Source organism: Silurus aristotelis, assembly GCF_946808225.1.
Source record: "Silurus aristotelis genome assembly, chromosome: 25".
Lineage (NCBI taxonomy): Eukaryota > Metazoa > Chordata > Actinopteri > Siluriformes > Siluridae > Silurus > Silurus aristotelis.
Genome location: NC_139598.1, coordinates 13,574,889 through 13,593,037, shown reverse-complemented (window position 1 = coordinate 13,593,037; position 18,149 = coordinate 13,574,889). Strand labels below are relative to the sequence as shown.

The 18,149-nt window shown below is 36.2% G+C and overlaps 1 protein-coding gene across 1 annotated transcript in view; it reads right to left on the bottom strand.

The window, feature by feature from the left end:
* itga8 (integrin, alpha 8) overlaps positions 1-18,149 on the bottom strand; it is a 90,262-nt gene that overhangs the window by 22,899 nt on the left and 49,214 nt on the right. Inside the window, exons 16-21 of the mRNA XM_083529872.1 lie at positions 16,505-16,560; positions 15,819-15,973; positions 12,612-12,749; positions 12,450-12,517; positions 11,566-11,713; positions 7,044-7,136 (exon numbers count right to left, since the gene is read on the bottom strand). Of these exons, the coding sequence (XP_083385998.1) occupies positions 7,044-7,136; positions 11,566-11,713; positions 12,450-12,517; positions 12,612-12,749; positions 15,819-15,973; positions 16,505-16,560 (658 nt within the window). The remainder of the gene's footprint in view (positions 1-7,043; positions 7,137-11,565; positions 11,714-12,449; positions 12,518-12,611; positions 12,750-15,818; positions 15,974-16,504; positions 16,561-18,149) is intronic.

The window sequence follows — 18,149 nt, the reverse complement described above, 5'->3', positions numbered from 1 at the left end:
TATATATATATATATATATATATATATATATATATATAAACATATAAATATATCATAAATTTATTACATTTATTAATTAATTTACACAATATATGATGACATTTCAAAGGAATATCTAAAAAAAAATTCATTTTCTATATATCTATTCTGAAATTTCTGAACGTGATGATTGATTTACAATACATTCCAGTTTTTCAGTGGAAACCGATTTGTCTTAACATTACTAGACAAGACAGTCGGAAGCCAATTACGCATATAAATAATGACGTTTGTACTAGAATTTACAAATTATAGACAGTTTGCAGTTTCATATGCAATAAAGGTCCTTATACCATGTAAACATCTGTTTGGGTATTACTTAGATTTTCCATTTTAAAAAACATTTATAATAAGACTATGGCTTGGAGCTTAAGCAGAAATGCTATTACAGTGTGTGTATGGAATTAAGACAAATTAAAAATGTCCATAACAAAGAACATTTAGAGGCACTCTGAACCATTCCTGGAGCAGCAGATTAGTATGTACTGTATATAAATAGGTAGATAAAGCAGCTGAATGACTGAGTAAGAGAAATCCAATGAAATTGGAAACTTTTGAAACCTTTGAAATTGAAGCTTTTAAAACTTTTTTGAAACTATATTTCATAACATTAATTCATTTCACCCCTCCATCTGCGATTGGTAACTTTAGTGCCTGGAGAGACCACCTTGAAAAAAGTGTGTACAAGAAGTGGCCCTTTCTTTTTATTTTCTTCTTCTTGTTGGTCAGATCACATCCTCCATGTGCTTCCCATGTGGTTGCCCATGACATCTTGGTGGGTGATGGGAACATAAATGTGTGTGAGCAGGGCAGGGGATATGTCACAGTGCTTAACTGGTGCCATGTTAATTTGGCCCATGTGAGTTCAACCCTGCAGGCTCCAAAAGAGAACTCTGAGTCTCTCAGAACAGCATACACCAATCTGGAACATGTTAAAATGTCAAGCTCGACCATCCAACACGCATACACATGTATACACACGTCGATCCATCCTTCCCGCTTACTCTCTCTCTTAAATCATTCCATTTATTATTTATTCTATTCTTCCTATTAATCCATTGCTTCAGCAAAAACACTCCCTCTATTCATCCTCTGTGTTCCTCACTCAGTAAACAACCTCGGTCATACTGTCGTTCTTCCTCTCCTATTCCTACCGCAAGGCAATTCTTCTCTAAATGTCCTCGTTCTCATGATCAAACAAGCGTTCATTTCAAAACAAGGCTCTCTCATCATTCTCAATTATCCATCCCTGTGAAACCACAGCAAAACAACTCTTCCCCTGACTTTCCTTGTGCTTCCTCTTTTTTTTTTTTTTAACAAATCATCTACATAGAGCATACCAGCCGATTCATCCGACTTGTTTCTCTGTTCGATCTTCTTCTCACCTCGGTATCTCTCTCAAAAGAAAATCAGCCTGAGGAACTTTTGTAACACCTAGGATTAGGAGTGCATTTTGGATAGAAAATGATGACCTCTACCCCCTATTTTGCTTGCTCTCCAATCTAATTGCCCCACTTCCCTCCCCTCCCCTCCCCTCATGCTCAGTCGCCAAAGTGGGCTTTGAAGACAAGTGGCTCCATCTCATTCCAGGCTAACAGGCAGAAATACCAATCAATCATGCAGTCATAAGAGTTTGAGACCCCTCCTTCTCGACAGACTCTCGACCTAAAAACATTAAATGCTTTATCAGCAATGTGGGGGCATGTTTTGCACTAGAAAGTGAGCAATAAGGCACAATCGTGGCTCTCGGGCACAAAAATCTGGTGTATTAAGTGGGCTGAGGAGCAGTAATAAAGTTCTAAACCGCACTCTCCGTATCCTGCAGAGAAAAGCGTTTACCAGCTTATGTGTCAAATTAGATCGAAATTACCGTTCAATTTGACTGGCTTTACCCGGCACGGCCATCATAACAAAGCAAAAAGGAAAGAATAACCAACACCAAGGCATCTTTAAAATCTTTTGAAGTTTCAGCCTCGGAAAACATGGGCTTTAGGATCTTTAAAAAAATTAAAAAATAATCGTCAACTTCCGAGCAACCGTATCTTCTTTCTCATCTAAAGTCTAATGCAAGTAAAAGTTAATGGGAGCTAAACAAGGAGGAATCCTGAAGGAAAAGGCTTCAAGTCATTAAAGTCGAGTGCAATGTACCCTGAGGGCTCAAGGGAAATAGGAAACTGATGGGTATGGGACAAAGGGAGGGATGAAGGGAATGAAAAAGTAGAGGCAGCAGCTGCACAGATCTTATAGAACGTCCTCAGATTGTCACCCGAGCGTTCAGTAGGGACGAAAGGCTTTAATCCCCGGATGAGTTATTGAAAGTTAAGTACTTTATTGTGTTTTTTGATCCCATGCATATACCTATATGCACGAATGATCATATCTCTATATTCCTGAAAGACTGACTTTTTTTTGGCTAAAGGTTTGACTGCTGTAAAAATGTATCACAAAGATTGATGACCACATTCAAAATTGAGCTTCTAATACAATTTTTTGGCCATCATAAAACTGTGCATGAAAAATATTTTTTGTTTGTTGGTAGTATGCACTAATGTGCAACCAACTGTAAGTTTGTTCAAAAGTAAAGGAGTGGAATATAAAAATAAAAGTCAATCCAGCACATTATTATTGCTCAGTGTCATGTCCATGTACATTTGACACTGTATTATGAGTCCTGTTCTAACTTCCTGTTTCGGTGGAAATTACACCAAAAGATAAACAAAGCAACAAACAAAGTTTCAAGGAACTTCCCAGAGATTTCTAGAAGCCAGTTTAACAATGCAATTCAAATGCAGTCAGTTTTTATAAAGATGTATAAAATCTAGTGCGCTTTTTCCAAAAATTGTTCAAGTTCTTGGATAGCAAAAATGGACACATCTTATCTATACAGTCTGTAATCAAATACTACTATCCAAAACCACTTACACACTCTGTACATAGTTTTAAACATGATTAACTCAACTAATACAACACAATTATTCAATAAAATTTGTGAACAGAACAGATCTCAATCGGAATTTTTTACTTAGACCTATCTTTAGGTTTTCAGCCAAATTTGAATAATATCTTTAAATGTAATTTTCTCCATTTGGTGAAAACCAGACTTGGTAAAATTAAAGATAAGAAATACTTTCAGATAAAAACTTCATTAAAACCTAACTACAGCATGTTCCCTTATTTCCTTGCCTTTATTTTCATCATCATGGCATACAAACATGGCCACTGTAGTCTCCAGGTCCAATCATACTCCATCACACTCACACACATGCACAGATACGACAGCATGTAAGAAAATATTGTCTAATATTATTTGCTTTGGGTTTATATTTCTTCAGTCCATGTTTTCAGTTTTGTTTAGTTTTGCTAAATTCGCCTGACCAGCGTCTCTGCTGCCTGACATATTTCCAGAAATATTTATGAGGTCACAATAAAATAACGAACCTATACCAACAGATGGCAGCACAAGGCTGCACACACAGTCACAGGGAGCACCGACCTCCATTAGTCAGTGTGCCAAAAGACATTCTGATCACATGCGTTACTATGTCTGTGATCTCTGCAAAAAACTGGATGCTAACCCTAACCCTAACCCTAACCCTAACCCTAACCCTAACCCTAACCCAATGACAATGTGACTGAGCTCTCCTCACATGCGAGTTTCTAGCCGGAAACTACACGATCCACTTCCGCACCCACCCTACTCGCCAGATTTAGCTCCTGCGGACTACGCCCTCTTCCCAAAATGAAGATTCAGCTCAAAGTTTGCTGTTTTTGGCACCGGCGCAAAGGTGATCCTGCGAGATGGTTCTTGACACGCTTCGAAAAGAAGACTTCCAGAACATATTCTATAAGTTGCAGGAAAGCTGGGAGCGCTGCATTGCTGTGCAAAGGGACTATTTTGAAGGTGTAGCGTGATAATGTAGATGAATAAAGTGCTTTCTTGTAAACAGAGCTGGTCTTTTTGACCACGTATTATCGTAAAACATTTACTGATGTGAAAGCAAAATGGCGCCATCTTCAAACAAAGAAACCATGCTAAAAGACTTGCAAATCCGATAGGTCCAAGCACTCAGCAGTGGTGTTAACAACCACATGGACAGTCATCTCTGCCCCGCTTCCACAGCATGTGTGTTTTTATGTTGAAGTAATACACATGCTGCTCCATTCATTTTAGGAGATGAGAAGATTCAGTGTTATGAACACATCTGGATAACAGTTGCATTCCAAAGGCTGCACTGGACCACAGCCATAACCACCATATGCAATGAGAGTGTCGCATCCATTCGATTCATTGACATTTTTATAGCACTTTTATAAATAAAGAATGGAACATAGCAGAGATCTTGTTTGAACTGAATCAAAGAATCCAAGTATAACGTGTTCAGCACAGTGGCAGGCAGCTGTGCTAGTATACCAGTAGCAGGTCATGACAATAGGCAGGATGCCATTTATAATGGCATTGCTTTAAAAGATTTACAATTATTTCCTGTCATTTTTTTGTAGTAACATTAGGTTGGGATTTGACCTTATCCTACTTTTCTTTTAGCATCTCTCTTCAGGCAGCAAGTCAGCAATCGGTTCTCTAAGATGATGTGTTGGAAATAAGAAAAAATCGATCTGTCAAACTTTGTCTTTTACAGGTTCAATAAAGGACACCTGGTGAAGCAGAGACACGGCCATGGGCACCATTGGCTTACCTGTCTGGTCTGGTTCAATGAATGAGCTACTGTAACATCAAAGAGCCAAAGAAGTTTATGATGGAAAGGTTTCAAAGAGCACAGCATTACAGCTCGCTGCCTATGGAGCGTGTACATGTGAGCATCAGATGTGGTTTACTTGAGAAATAGAAGAAGGGGTGATCACATTGCGCTGATCACATTGTTTTTTTTTTACATCTTGTGTGAATGTGTAATGTCTACAAGGAGAAGAGATGGCACCAGGATGCACTATGAGCAGAAAAGCAAAGTTTTCTTCTGGGAAACCTTGGTCCTGGCATACATGCAGTGTTACTGTTACAATTGTTACAGACTAAGAACACTCCTTTAGCCTTTGCATATACTATCAAACAAAGTCCTTGTCGTCTCAAAACGTATTTAAAGACTAGCCCAATATGGTGATCCTGTCATCACCGGTCTTGCCCAATGCTGCTTTTCTACTAGCATGATTTGATTCCTTCTCCAATGAACTTTTATTATCTCTTGTTCCAGCTGCCATTTTTACTACAAGGCACAATAATAATACGGAAGCGAAGCAGTGAATTTGCTGCCCCGGATTATGCACCACGTCAAAAGACAAGCAAAGGAACATCAATTTTTATCTATTGAACAATCGAGCCACCATTGTACTCTACCCAATGTAAACTATGTACAATGTAGAAAAAAAAAAACAGCTGTTCCTGCATTCAGACTCTTGACCCCAATATATTTTTTTACAAACTGTTTTGCAATATAGAAAGTTCACCCAAATACTGATATATCTGAACATAAAATGGTTTCAAGCCAAATGTCCATTGGGTGCTTTCCAGTGACTGTGATGATAATTCATTTGACGTAAAACATACACACTGACATAGTAAAGTATGTGTCTGGTCTGGACCTCAAGCGTGTTAAATATGGTTTTTGCATGTATAATATATACATGGCTTTATTTGGGAAACACTGTACTTGTTTATTTAAATTCACATGTAAAGACTTCAGCTTCCTTTTAAATTATGTGTATGTTTTTATATGAGAATAGAATTTGCTGTTCTTTAATATGTAATTTCATAGTTCACTGTAACAATGTTGCCCATGCTAGAAATGTCACTTTGGGAAGACCCTAAATCCTGTTTAAGAGTTTCAAACCCATATTGTTAAATGTTTCTCATAAGAGTGACAATTATTTATTTATTCTCCTTCTTTTTTAATCCATCTTCTCTCCTTATACACTCATCTCTCAAACATTTTAACCCAGTCAGCATGGCTACAATGTCTGTTTCCTGATTGATTTTAATAATTCAAAGAAATTACTTGGGCAGAGTAAAGTATCGTGTATAGCACTACACTCTCGCTCAAGCCTACACACTTAACCCTTAAAAGCAAAATGAATTTTCCATTAGGGACATGCCCGAAACAGAGTACCTTATTCTGAAATAATGATAATATAATTAAAATAATGAATTTTACTGAACTATAGGAAAAATTATTTATCACATTTTTTTTTAACAAAAATGAAGATATACAGTGAAACCTCGGAACTCGCGGCCTCAGCGCTCGCGACCTCGCATGCTCGCGACTCTCATTCAGATCGGCTTGTGAGCAACCGCGAGCTGCTCAAAACGCTAGTTTTAACATTTCTAATCAAGGTTTATCTCATTAAAATTGTCTAATAATTAAGTTATGGAGTGAAATAGTGTTATTTACTCATTTAAATCGATTTCGTATAGTGTTCTTTGGGTTTTTACTGGGTTGGAAGGGGCGTATCAAAAGGTCGCGAAAATTTGGAACTCGCGACTGGTCTTGGTCCCTAACCCTCACGAGCTCCGAGGTTCCACTGTACAGAAAAATACAGAAACTGGCTCCACTGCACACTGAAACCTTATTAGGGAACTGGTAGCTTAGTGGTTAAGCTGTTGGTATTTTGATTGGAAGATCATGAGTTCAGATCCCAACACTACCAAACTTTTAATCATGGGTGCTAGAGCAAGACTCTTAATCCTCAACTGTTTAGTTGTATAAATGAGATCATTGTAAGTTGTCCTGCATGAAGGAGCCTGTCTTAAATGTTCATGCACACTCCTATTTTCCATCTCTATCTCCCATATTTTCTGTCAAATAGAGTGTTGTTCAACCACTTCCTATTGAACAATTTACCAGTATCAAACATAGAAAATAATGGTGTCAATATATGTACAACTGAGCGAGACTGTCTGCCAAAAATCAAACATGTGATAAAGAAGTTGAACAGGGGCCACAGAAATATCTAGCAAGAAAATATTAATCTTAAGCAAGGAAAAATAGTTTTCTTACATTTGCTCCAGCCACCATCGGGTTTCCTAATTCACACACAACCAACTGGGTGTCGTTTTCCATCCTGTGCTCACAATTCAGAATCTGAAGGTCCTGAAACAAGAAAAAAGATTACACAATTATGTCTCATTAAGGTCGTAATTATACTGGAGTTTCACATGACTATGTGTTTTCTGTGCTGGATTGAAAAACAAGAAATACTCTGTGATAGATAGATTTTGAATGGCTTAGTAAATAATGAATAGAAGCTATTTTCCTAGATAACTAATGTTTTATTATTACAGACCACAACTGCCAACTGACACTGTTATACTTTTTTTATACATATTTGCACATCTGTTAACACACTAGGACAGAGCAATTCTTAATTTTAAAAACTATTAATACCCATGCACTCTATTCCATCTCACACTAAGTATCTTCGTGTACACCTCTGTCTTCCATATGATTTTTAAAAAATAAAAAATACATCATCAAGTCATATGTGCAAATATATATATATAATTCATTTAATGTATACTATGATATAAATATATAATATATATCTACACACATACACTTCTGCATACACGTGTAAATAATTGTAACTTTCTTATGCCTCATTATTACATTTTTCTCCTTTTTCTCTCTTTACCGTTTAATATTGTTTAATGTTTAATATTTAATATTAGCCTCAACAACCATAGTTTCTATAAACACATCATTCGGTAATATAACACGCAAGGGCATGAGTGTATGTCTTATAGGCAGGGGCTTTGTTTCCCACAAGCCACTGCACCGTCACATTTCATGTCGCTTGACTTTCCACACCTGATTCCCATTCACCCCTAATTAGCACTTGTATTTATGTCTCACCTTTCACAGCATTTCCCATAAAGACAAATGTCTTATGCCTCGTTCTGTCGATTTTGCTTAAGCTCCTGTTTGTTATTACTAGTTCATATTTCGGTTTGTTTTGTGGTTACACTTTTGTTAATAACTTCTCTGGACTTGCTCCGAACTCATAATATGATGAAAAAAAGACCTAAATATGGATGTAGTGCAAAGTAATGTTACATGACAGGTAACAGTGAAGCAGCTTGTGGGAAACATGGTCCCTGTTAATAATCCTGACTATGTGATGATGGCTGAATGTTATGGATAAACATGCTACGCAACCAAGTCTGTCCTTTTCCATTTGCATGCCCAAGCTCTTTCGTCAATTGCTAATAAAAATACTGGTTGCTTTAAATTTCAGGAAATAAAACTGGAGTGACTCTCAGCAATATTTCAACCATCACACACAACCTGTAATTTTCCTGCAAATTTCTTTTTCCTTTGCTTTTTGGAAATTTAGATTTACGCCATTTGGCCGATGCTTTTATCCAGAATGACTTACAATGATCTCATTTATACACTGAGAAATTAAGGGTTAAGGGCATTGTTGATGGGCCCAGAAGTAGCAACATAGTGGTGCTGGGATTTAAACTCATGACCCTTTGATTAGGAGTCCATCATAGCCACTAAGCTACCAGACCCCTCTGAAAGCAGTCTAAAATGACAGCTCTTCCTTCGTTTGTTTTTGTTACTTGTTAATACAGTTCAGCAGATCCTGCATTGAAATAGTTTATGCTGAAATACGATAACTGCAGGCAGTTTTGTAATACTTTTTTGATTTTGATTAAAAGTTTTCAATTTCTCTGTTTGGTTAGGTATAATACTTTGGTGAAAAACTCTGAACCTGCTTGATCCATCCCTAATTGGTGATGAAGTTCTCATCGTTTGGAAACTGCTGCTGAGGATGGCTCTACATGGAACACCTGTTTGCTACACTGGGTTATTATTACAATAGCTACATCGTAAATTTCAAAGTATATAATGGACATTTGGTGCCACCCAGATAAGAATGGGTTGCCTTTCCTCTCAAGGTTTCTTCCACATATGATCTCAGGGAATTTTTCCTCAGCACTATTGTGTCTCGCTCACTCATTAGGTAAAATTTATAGGAACAAATATATGCATTTAAATTTTATATTATTATTATATATATATCAACCCATTTACAGTACTTATGTAAAGCTCTGTGGATTTTTGAAAATGTTTGCTACAAAAAAAAAAAGAAAGAACTGAATTGATTACCAAAAACGCTGACTCATTTTCCTTTCCTGAGTAGCTTTGATCAAGAGTGGGTAATTATTATGCATTATAAATTATAAAGTTATTTTCTCTAATAATTTCCCACACATTACAGATGTTGTATGATGTAGGGATGTAGGGATGGTTCAATACTCGACTATTCATATATGATGATGTAGTATACAGTATGTAGTGCTGTAAGACTAAACACAAAAACCAGGCATGCTCAAAATATTCTGTTCTATTTAAAGCTACAGATAAGGGACCTTGTGGCGTCCAGCGAAGAACCGTGGGAGGAAGAAAGGAAACATGGCGAGAGAGAAAACACGAGTGTGATGAATTCAGTAATGGCAATAACATCATACATCTCAGAGGCCTCCCGTCCTGACATCTCCTTTCCACTCGCTCAATTATGTTTCTCTCTTCCTCTGCTCTTTTTTCTCTCCATACATCTTCTCCGCTGGCAACAGCTTCCTGTCAGCCAAACATGAACGTTCCCAAGGGAACACATCCTGATGCAGCCATGTTAATCACATTACAAGCCACTCTCTAACATGTGCTGCAATTACCAGAGAGAGAGAACGAGAGAGAGAGGCCACGCCTGTTAAACTAATAACACAGCGAAAGAGTGTAGTAAAGATTGTGATCTTAATAGTCTGTTTAGTTCGGAGTAGACAGTGTGTATATAGAGAAGTGTTCGTATTGGTGCCATTGTGGAAAAGCATATGTTACGTGCATGTTACGTGCATAGTGTCTTGATGAAGAATGTTAGCCCTAATTAAATCAACATTCGCCACATTCCTGCCTTGTTACTCCATGCGTGTGTTTTTAGCTCGCTTTCTGAAAGAAATGGATAGCAGATTGGAACATGCAAAGCATTCAGAGCGAAACGGATGGTCCACAAAGCCCTGACCTCTTCACACACGCTTTATCATGAAACATAAAAACTATTGAGTTAAGTGGGACCCTTGGAGAGAAAACAAACAAAACGTCTGACGAATCTAATCTAGGAATCTAAACACTTTGATTGAATGGACAGGCCAAAATAGAGAACAACAGACAAGAGGAATTAACAATGTGTTGTATTAATCTTCCTATGATTAGAAGTCTGTTAAATCACAACACACTGTACAACTGCATCAAAATATTTACATTTTAGGGCATGTGGTAAAGTCTACTATGAATAAAATAACCCCTCAACATTCAATTAAACCCCTAATATTTACATTTATTTTACATTCCGATTTTGGCCGACACCCTCATATAGAACAATATATACAGGTAAGCAGTTAAGGGTTAAGGGCATTGCTTAAGGGCCCAACAGTGGCAGTTTGGTGTTGTCAGGACTTGAACTTGCGACCTTACGATTTAACATCTCAACCACTGGGCTTCCACTCCGAATAGAATTTATGTTCAGTAATAAATGTTAATGTGAACAACGTCTCAAAATGGTAATAAAAATGGTCTATGGACCTGACAACCACTTTAGCCACAAAACCACTTTCTGCCACCCAAAATTGGCAAATCTATGACTATGCAGATTCCAGGTTTCAGTGTTTTTTTTTATAGCAACCTATTATAACTATCTATAATGTCTAGTGTTTTATTAAAGATGATGCATCAGACTCAAGCAAGATACATGTTTGGAATTTTTTTTTTACACATCTGAAAAGCATTTACATAAGAAATGTAGTATTCATGACATTTAGTTTGTTTGCAAAAACGTTCATATCTTGTGAAACCTCCTGGATTTGTTTGACTTTAAGTATTAGAAGACAAATTCGATTACGACGACTGACTTGGGCCAAATTGTGTAGTAGTCAAGATTTTATTTCATGCACAAATGAAATTTCAAATTTAATTTCTATTTTAAAAGAATTTGATCCATAATAAATCCATAAATGAAGAAAAATAAGGATTAGCCATTAAATCATGGAATTCAGTATGGATCAGTGGCTCAGAAATATAAAGGAGTTAGAGTTAATGGGTATTGAAGCTGACCAGCTGCAATGGCTGAGCTGCACTAGTGGATTTTATGTTGAAAGGCTTTTTAGTGTTTAGCTATTTTGCTCCTGTTTTTTTTTTTTTAATAGAATTTAGTGGGTGTCACTACATGCGAATCAGTTTCTGCTGTGAACATGCTTGGTAATTTTCAAAATATACCCTACAACTAAAATTAGCTAAGCTAGCTGGCAAAGCTAGTATGCAAAATTTATAATTCTGCTCTGGTTACCATATTGTCCTTTAATAAGTTTGCATATTGTACCCGACTGAATGTTTACAGTCGCTTTAAAACATCATCAACTTAAGTAGTATTCTCCATATAAGGAAAAATCAGGGTTGTAAAATACAAAGAAAGCAAACTGCATGCTCTAATGGGAATTACGTTGTGGTTTATGTGGTTTACCTCCCGTCGACGCTCCATGCCGTTGTAGTCTGCCTCTGGTGGGAGACGCACCACAAGCTCCGCCTCATATGCTCCTTCTCCATGATTGGCTGCCATGATAGTAAGCATTAGTGGGTTTTCATCACCGATCGCCAGCTCTGTCCGGTCCCTACATGTGGGAAATTGAAAAAATAAATTAAACGCTATTGAAATCTTTTCACTTAATTCATGATAAAAGCATTTATATGCTTATAAATAAACACCTTTGAGCCTGAGAACATGCAGTTTGTGTACATCCAGATAAAGCAGTACCTCCATCAACTCTATTCTATATAGACAAAGATTTGTCGACACCAAACCATAAGATTTGTGCATTTTTAAATAATCCTATTCCACATTTAATCCAAATTTGCTCTCATAATAACCTCCACTCTTCTGAGAAGATGTTCTGCTAGATTTTGGAGTGTGTTTGTGGAGATTTTTGCTCATTTAGCCACAAAGGCTTAAGTTAAGTAAGGAACTGATGTAGGATGAGGAGGACTAAATTGCAGTTAGAGTTTCAATTCATCCCAAAGGTGTGAGGTCAGAGCTCTATAGCGGGCCACGCAAGATCTTTCGTTCCAAACCATGAAAGGCATATCTTAATGGAGCTGGATTTGTGAGCAGGGGCATTGCCATGCTGGAACAGGTTTGAGTCTCCTAGTTCAAGTAAATAAGAAATTTTATTCTAGCACATCCACAGACAATTATGTGCTATCAAACTGTGGGGAAGAACCCCATATGGCTGGAAATGTCCCAACACTTTTGTCCATATAGTGTGTATACTGCATGAGTACAGCTCTTATTACTCAGATAAACAGGAAACCATTCAATTTTAGGCACATGCACAGACAAGATGGACTCACATTTTAGCAGAGAGCTCAAGATCTGGAATACACATGTTGTCCTCTCCACAGTCCAACAAGATGTTCGCCTGAGAGCAGGAACAAAGTATATGTGGGTCTCTATTTGCTGTTGTACAGTAACATCTTAAGTGAGCTCATTTTTAGATACACAAATACACACACCTGTTCACGGTGCAAGGTCATTCTGTAATGGTCCAGTATGGGTCGTAGCTGGAGGCCAGGTAAAGGAACCATCTGATCCAGACTGTAGTTTAGAGTTACACTGATGGGAGTCAGCTTATCTCTAAATTCAGTCTCATTCTAAAGAAAGAAAGAAAAAAAAAAGGTATTTTTGTGTTATACAAGTAAAGATAATGCCATGATTTCATTTGTTATAGAAAAAATTATCAACTGTTGGATAAGGGTGTCTGACAAATGGCATAAATGTAATTGGCAAAATACAAATATAGTGCGTTCAAAAAGCCCCTTCACAGTGGCCAGATAGAGAAGTTATGGGAAACTATTCGTGGAATGAAACTCTAAATTATTCTCACGCATGTATTTATCTATTAAATCTTGCACAGTATAGTGATGTGGTTTTCTTGTCTCTGGAAAAGCTGTTTGATATTTACCACAAACTAAATCTATGTTTTTATCGCCAGCTTTAACAATGTGCTCCACTACCTACTCTACGGGGCCACTGCGGAGGGACTTTTTGAACGCATAAAAATATTGATATAAATAAAAATATAAAAATCTATTTCAAATTACTTTAAAATGGTAACCACACTACGCAATGTTTGAATGTTTGAAATTATCCCAAACTTTTTTCTGTGGCCTAAATCTTCTCCTCACCCCTCACTGTTTTCTCCCAGTTCATCCATTTGGAGGAGGGTAAAATTTTCATGTGTGTGTGTGTGTGTGTGTGTGTGTGTGTGTGTGTGTGCGGGTTACGGAGAATAAAATAATTTGCGGTACTACTGCAAAATGGTCTTTAAAATATAAAAAAATAATACATTACTAAATAACAAATAAACTGTTATATATATATATCAGAGCAGAATTACCAAATCTGCAGGCTTAACCTTTCTTCTTTTACTGCAGATTTGGTAATCACATTTTGACCAATCAGAATTGAGCCTTTAGTATCAGTGTGATACAATGGATTGTAATTCTGCATCATGTCTGAATAAATTGTCCACAACAGACATTGTCTCAAAGCAGCTTTACAGAATTTAAGAGTTAAGGTAAGCGATGTGTGTTTATCCCTGATGAGCCGCCATGGCGACTGTGGCAAGGAAAAACTCCCTTAGATGTTATGAGGAAGAAACCTTAAGAGGAACCAGACTCAAAGGGGGAACCCATCCTCATGTTGGTGATATAAAGAACATACAATACAGAACACTGGAAAGTGAGAACCATGAGCACTGAAATGTAAGATTATGAGTAATGTCCTTTCTACAGTCTTATACAGACATTTGAGATTATGGAAACAGGAGCTACTGAGCAACTCATAAAATAAATTGTATTGTTTATTGTCTGGTGCATAGTGCATAGTGTTGCAAAGGACATCGGTTTTAACAGTTTTTCCTTCTCCTTATACTCCTCCTTGTTTCCTGTTCTGCCCTTTCTTATAACTATGGACCTCTGACATCACTTTTTGTGCTTGGAATTTTAAAGAAATCAGATAAATGGTTTAATAAATGCCTCTGTGCTACAGAGCCAAGCACAACAAATAAAACCCCTTAATTAAGTTCAGGGAGTTTAGTGTGTGTGTGTGTGTGTGTGTGTGTATGTGTGTGTGAGTGAGAAAAAGGGGGGGTATATTCTAATCCATAGGGAAATGTTCTATTGCAGTCTGATAGCGATACAGTAATGAGAGATGGTTTTATCAGATTAACAGAAGGCTCAGTTCTGGGATTAATCATTAGTCACTTCCTCTATACACACGCACACACACACACACACACACACACACACACACACACACACACACACACACACACACACACACACACACACACACACACACCCTCAACAACCTGAACAAGCATCTCAGTATTGTATTTGATAAGTGTGTGATTTTTGTCTGAATTGGCTAAAAGTCTACTTTCCCAGAGTCCATATCAGCAGAGGAGAAAGTTCAAAATGTTTTCTCTTTAACTTGCTAAAGTGAACCATCATTGGTAATAAGAACGTGTTTCCAGTTTTAGCATAAGGAATGATGGATCAAAGTTAGAAATATATAACACAAGCTGCTTTGTTTAGTCCATAAAACCCTTTCCCATGGTTTAAATCATGGAAATGATGGACTTATTTATAAAAAAAAATTATAATAAAAAAATTAAAGTTACAAAGTTTGTTCCTTACAAATAAACACCTATTAAAATATTTCAGGCTAATTTGAACTCGTGGGCATTTTAAAGAAACATTAAAAAAGTTTCAGTACATGGCACAGGGCTTTGCATGACAGTAATACATGTGGTTTTTATTTTATCATTAATTATTATGAATTAAAATTATAAAGAAAATAATGCATTTTATTATTTAACGTAGAACACGCTGACACTTTATACATACTAAAACACTGATTGTATGCTTTTTGTTGCTAAACAATGGCCATTAATCAACTGGCAACTCAGTGCCAGATGTTCGTACGACAAGAGACTCAATTTATTCTAACCCATGAAGAACCGTCTAATAAAAAAGCTTGGCAAAGCACTTATTGCAATTTAAAAGCTATTACGAAGTGGTACAGTTGGACGGAAAAACACTTAATACACTAATAACTCAAAAGGAAATTAATGTTTAGTTATGATAATGTGTTACCATAATTAGGATCTCATTGAATAAATACTTACTTTGTCAGAAGAAATAAAAATAGAAAATAAATATTCTGAATATAAAAATATGCCATTCGATTCCTAATTCTTAGTTATGAATATACACAGTAAGCTACTTTGTTATTAAAGTGACTATGAAAAGCAGCCACAAAAATAAAGAAACTGTATTAAAGACATACACTATATGGACACTATACACTATCTGGACAAAAAAAGCATTGGGATACCTGACTTTTCCAGCCACATGTATTTCTTTCGCAAATTGTTACCACAAACTTTGAAGGCAGACAGATGTATAGGATGTCTTGTATGTGGTATCTTAAAGATCTTAAAGGGTCTTAAATTATTATAACTATACAAATGAATAAGAATGAATTAAAAACAACTAAGACGACCAATAAAAAACATCCCAGTTTTAGAAGCAAGCAACATCCGTTGCACTTATATATAATTTTGAGGGAGGATTATAGAGAAGAATAGTAGTACGCTATAGGCATCAAGCATATGTAAAAAGATGGCAAGATGGAATGATAAAACTTTAGCTTACCCGCAAGTAGATAGTGTGATTAAGGCACCGTTGGCGATCTCGCCGACCAAGGAGTATCTTCAGCGAGCGATAGTGCTGATTTGATTCGAGGAACATAACCCGCTTCACAGCACCTCGTTGCTTCATAGTGTCCAGCTGCAGCTCCATGTTCAGGGCTGAGAGAAATTGGACGTGATTAGAGTGTTCTTAATACCTTTGTACATATTGCTTCTATAAAGCAACAGTTTATTAATATAAAAATTACATACAATGAAAGAAATGCAGAATTAGAAAGCTGTAATCTCATATATCTTATTATAGAATAGCAAATGAATGAACACAATTCAATAAAAATTGAATTGTTGTCATTGAATATGCAAACTGCAAGGCATGGTATGTCATATTTCAGATTAGTGACCAAGCTGTGCTGGTTCATGGTATCCTTGGAAAAAAATTATAATTCTTATTCTGCTGAATACAAAATGAGTAATATTTTGTATTATAATGTCCAGTATATTATACTATATTTTAAAGTAATGTTGTAAGGATACAATATACAAATGCAGCAAAAAACATGCAGAAATAGAAATAAAACAAAATTTAAATGATAATCTGTTTATACTCTTCCACAGAGATTTACTAAATATTGTGGTAAAAATAAAGTAATGTAAGTAATTTAACCAATAATGGTTGACGACGTGACTCACCAACACTATCTGGGATTCCAATACCAGACACTTTTGAGCAGATGTCGACTCTCAGGCTGAAAAATACCATAAGGAGACAAAGATCATGTATTTATTCAATAAATGTGAATTCCTTAATTTTCACAATTGCTTCTCCATTGGCTCCATTAGCATTATATAATTGCCAAACAATAGGATGTGCTGGATCAGGTGTCATTTTCTATCCCTCAGCTTAGGGTTTCAGGGTTTAATTTAATTACTTGTAATTCAAGGCACTGGTCTGAATATTACTGAAAACTGGACTTTATAGTCAGTAAGGACTTTGAAGAAAACCTTCAGCAGGTTTGTAAACCAATTCTAAATGCACATAACTTTCCCTCACATTAATATTGATTGTACAAAATTGCAAGCTTTGAATACAACGCTTTGTTAGTCCTAATAGCATTTTAATAGCTGCCCCCGATGTAAACGCCACCACATTTTCAGCCTATTTCAATTTCTTTAATCACTTCCTCTTCCTGCCATGGATTCATGGTGATACTCCTGTGAGTGAATACGTGTTCAGAAATCAATAATACTTAAAGGTTGAACTATTCATTGTTAGTCAATGCCATTTCACATCACTGCAATGATCTATTGTATGAACACAGGCTAAATAATGTGGTTTAGATGCAGGATTTCAATTCATTCATGTACAGTAGTAATATTGGCTTCAGCATAATGAAACTTAGTTGTGAAAAATAATTATCTATCACATGGTGTTGTCATCCACCATATCACTTTCTAAGTATGCTCTGAAACGGTTTGTTTTTCCATGCAATTTTGTTTTGCAGCCTGTACCTTCATTCCTTTGTAATATTAATTTGCAACGACCACCTTACACATATGTAGCTCTGTTATCATGTCGGATATCGACACAGGAAGTCTCTCTGTCCCCTGAGCCACACAATTAATTTAGAGGAATGTAAAAGTGGGGAGGTGATAGCTTAGTGCTTAAGGCATATGACTCTTGTTTTCTTAAATTTTTTGTAATGACTATACATTTTTCCTGTAGAAAAACATTTCAATGATGCTGCAATTTGAAATAATTAAGAAGTCTGAGGTAATAAACACCAAAGCCATTATTTGACTAACTTTTAACTGGGTTTTCTGAGGTAAAGTAGACTGTGGCATTAATCAAGTGATCTGAGGTAAAAAAATAAAAATAAAATAAAAAAGTCTCTAACAGAGTAATACAAAGGAATACATTTGTAGAACTAAGCAAGTAATCAAAGGTAATTAAAGAATAAAAACTGAGTGATCTGAGGTAAAAAGAAACGCAGAACTATAATACTAAATGAGTAACCTGAGGTAAAAAAGCAAAACAACAACAACAAAAAGCAACAACATTGCTAGAAAAATGATTAAGATATTATCGTGATCTCATACACAAACTAATTCCAAGATAAGAAAATCTGAATACGCTGCATTGGTTCTTTTTAGAGGTAATTGCTAGTTGCGTGAGAGTAACAAAAAGTAACACTGAATCAAAGATGTAAACGTTCACATATATGATGACAAATATTAAAGAAAACTGTTAAAATCACTTGTTTATAAATGTTTGTTTTCAAGAAATGTTTCCAGACAATTTGTCTTTATCGCTCTCAAATCTCTTAAATGTGTGCCT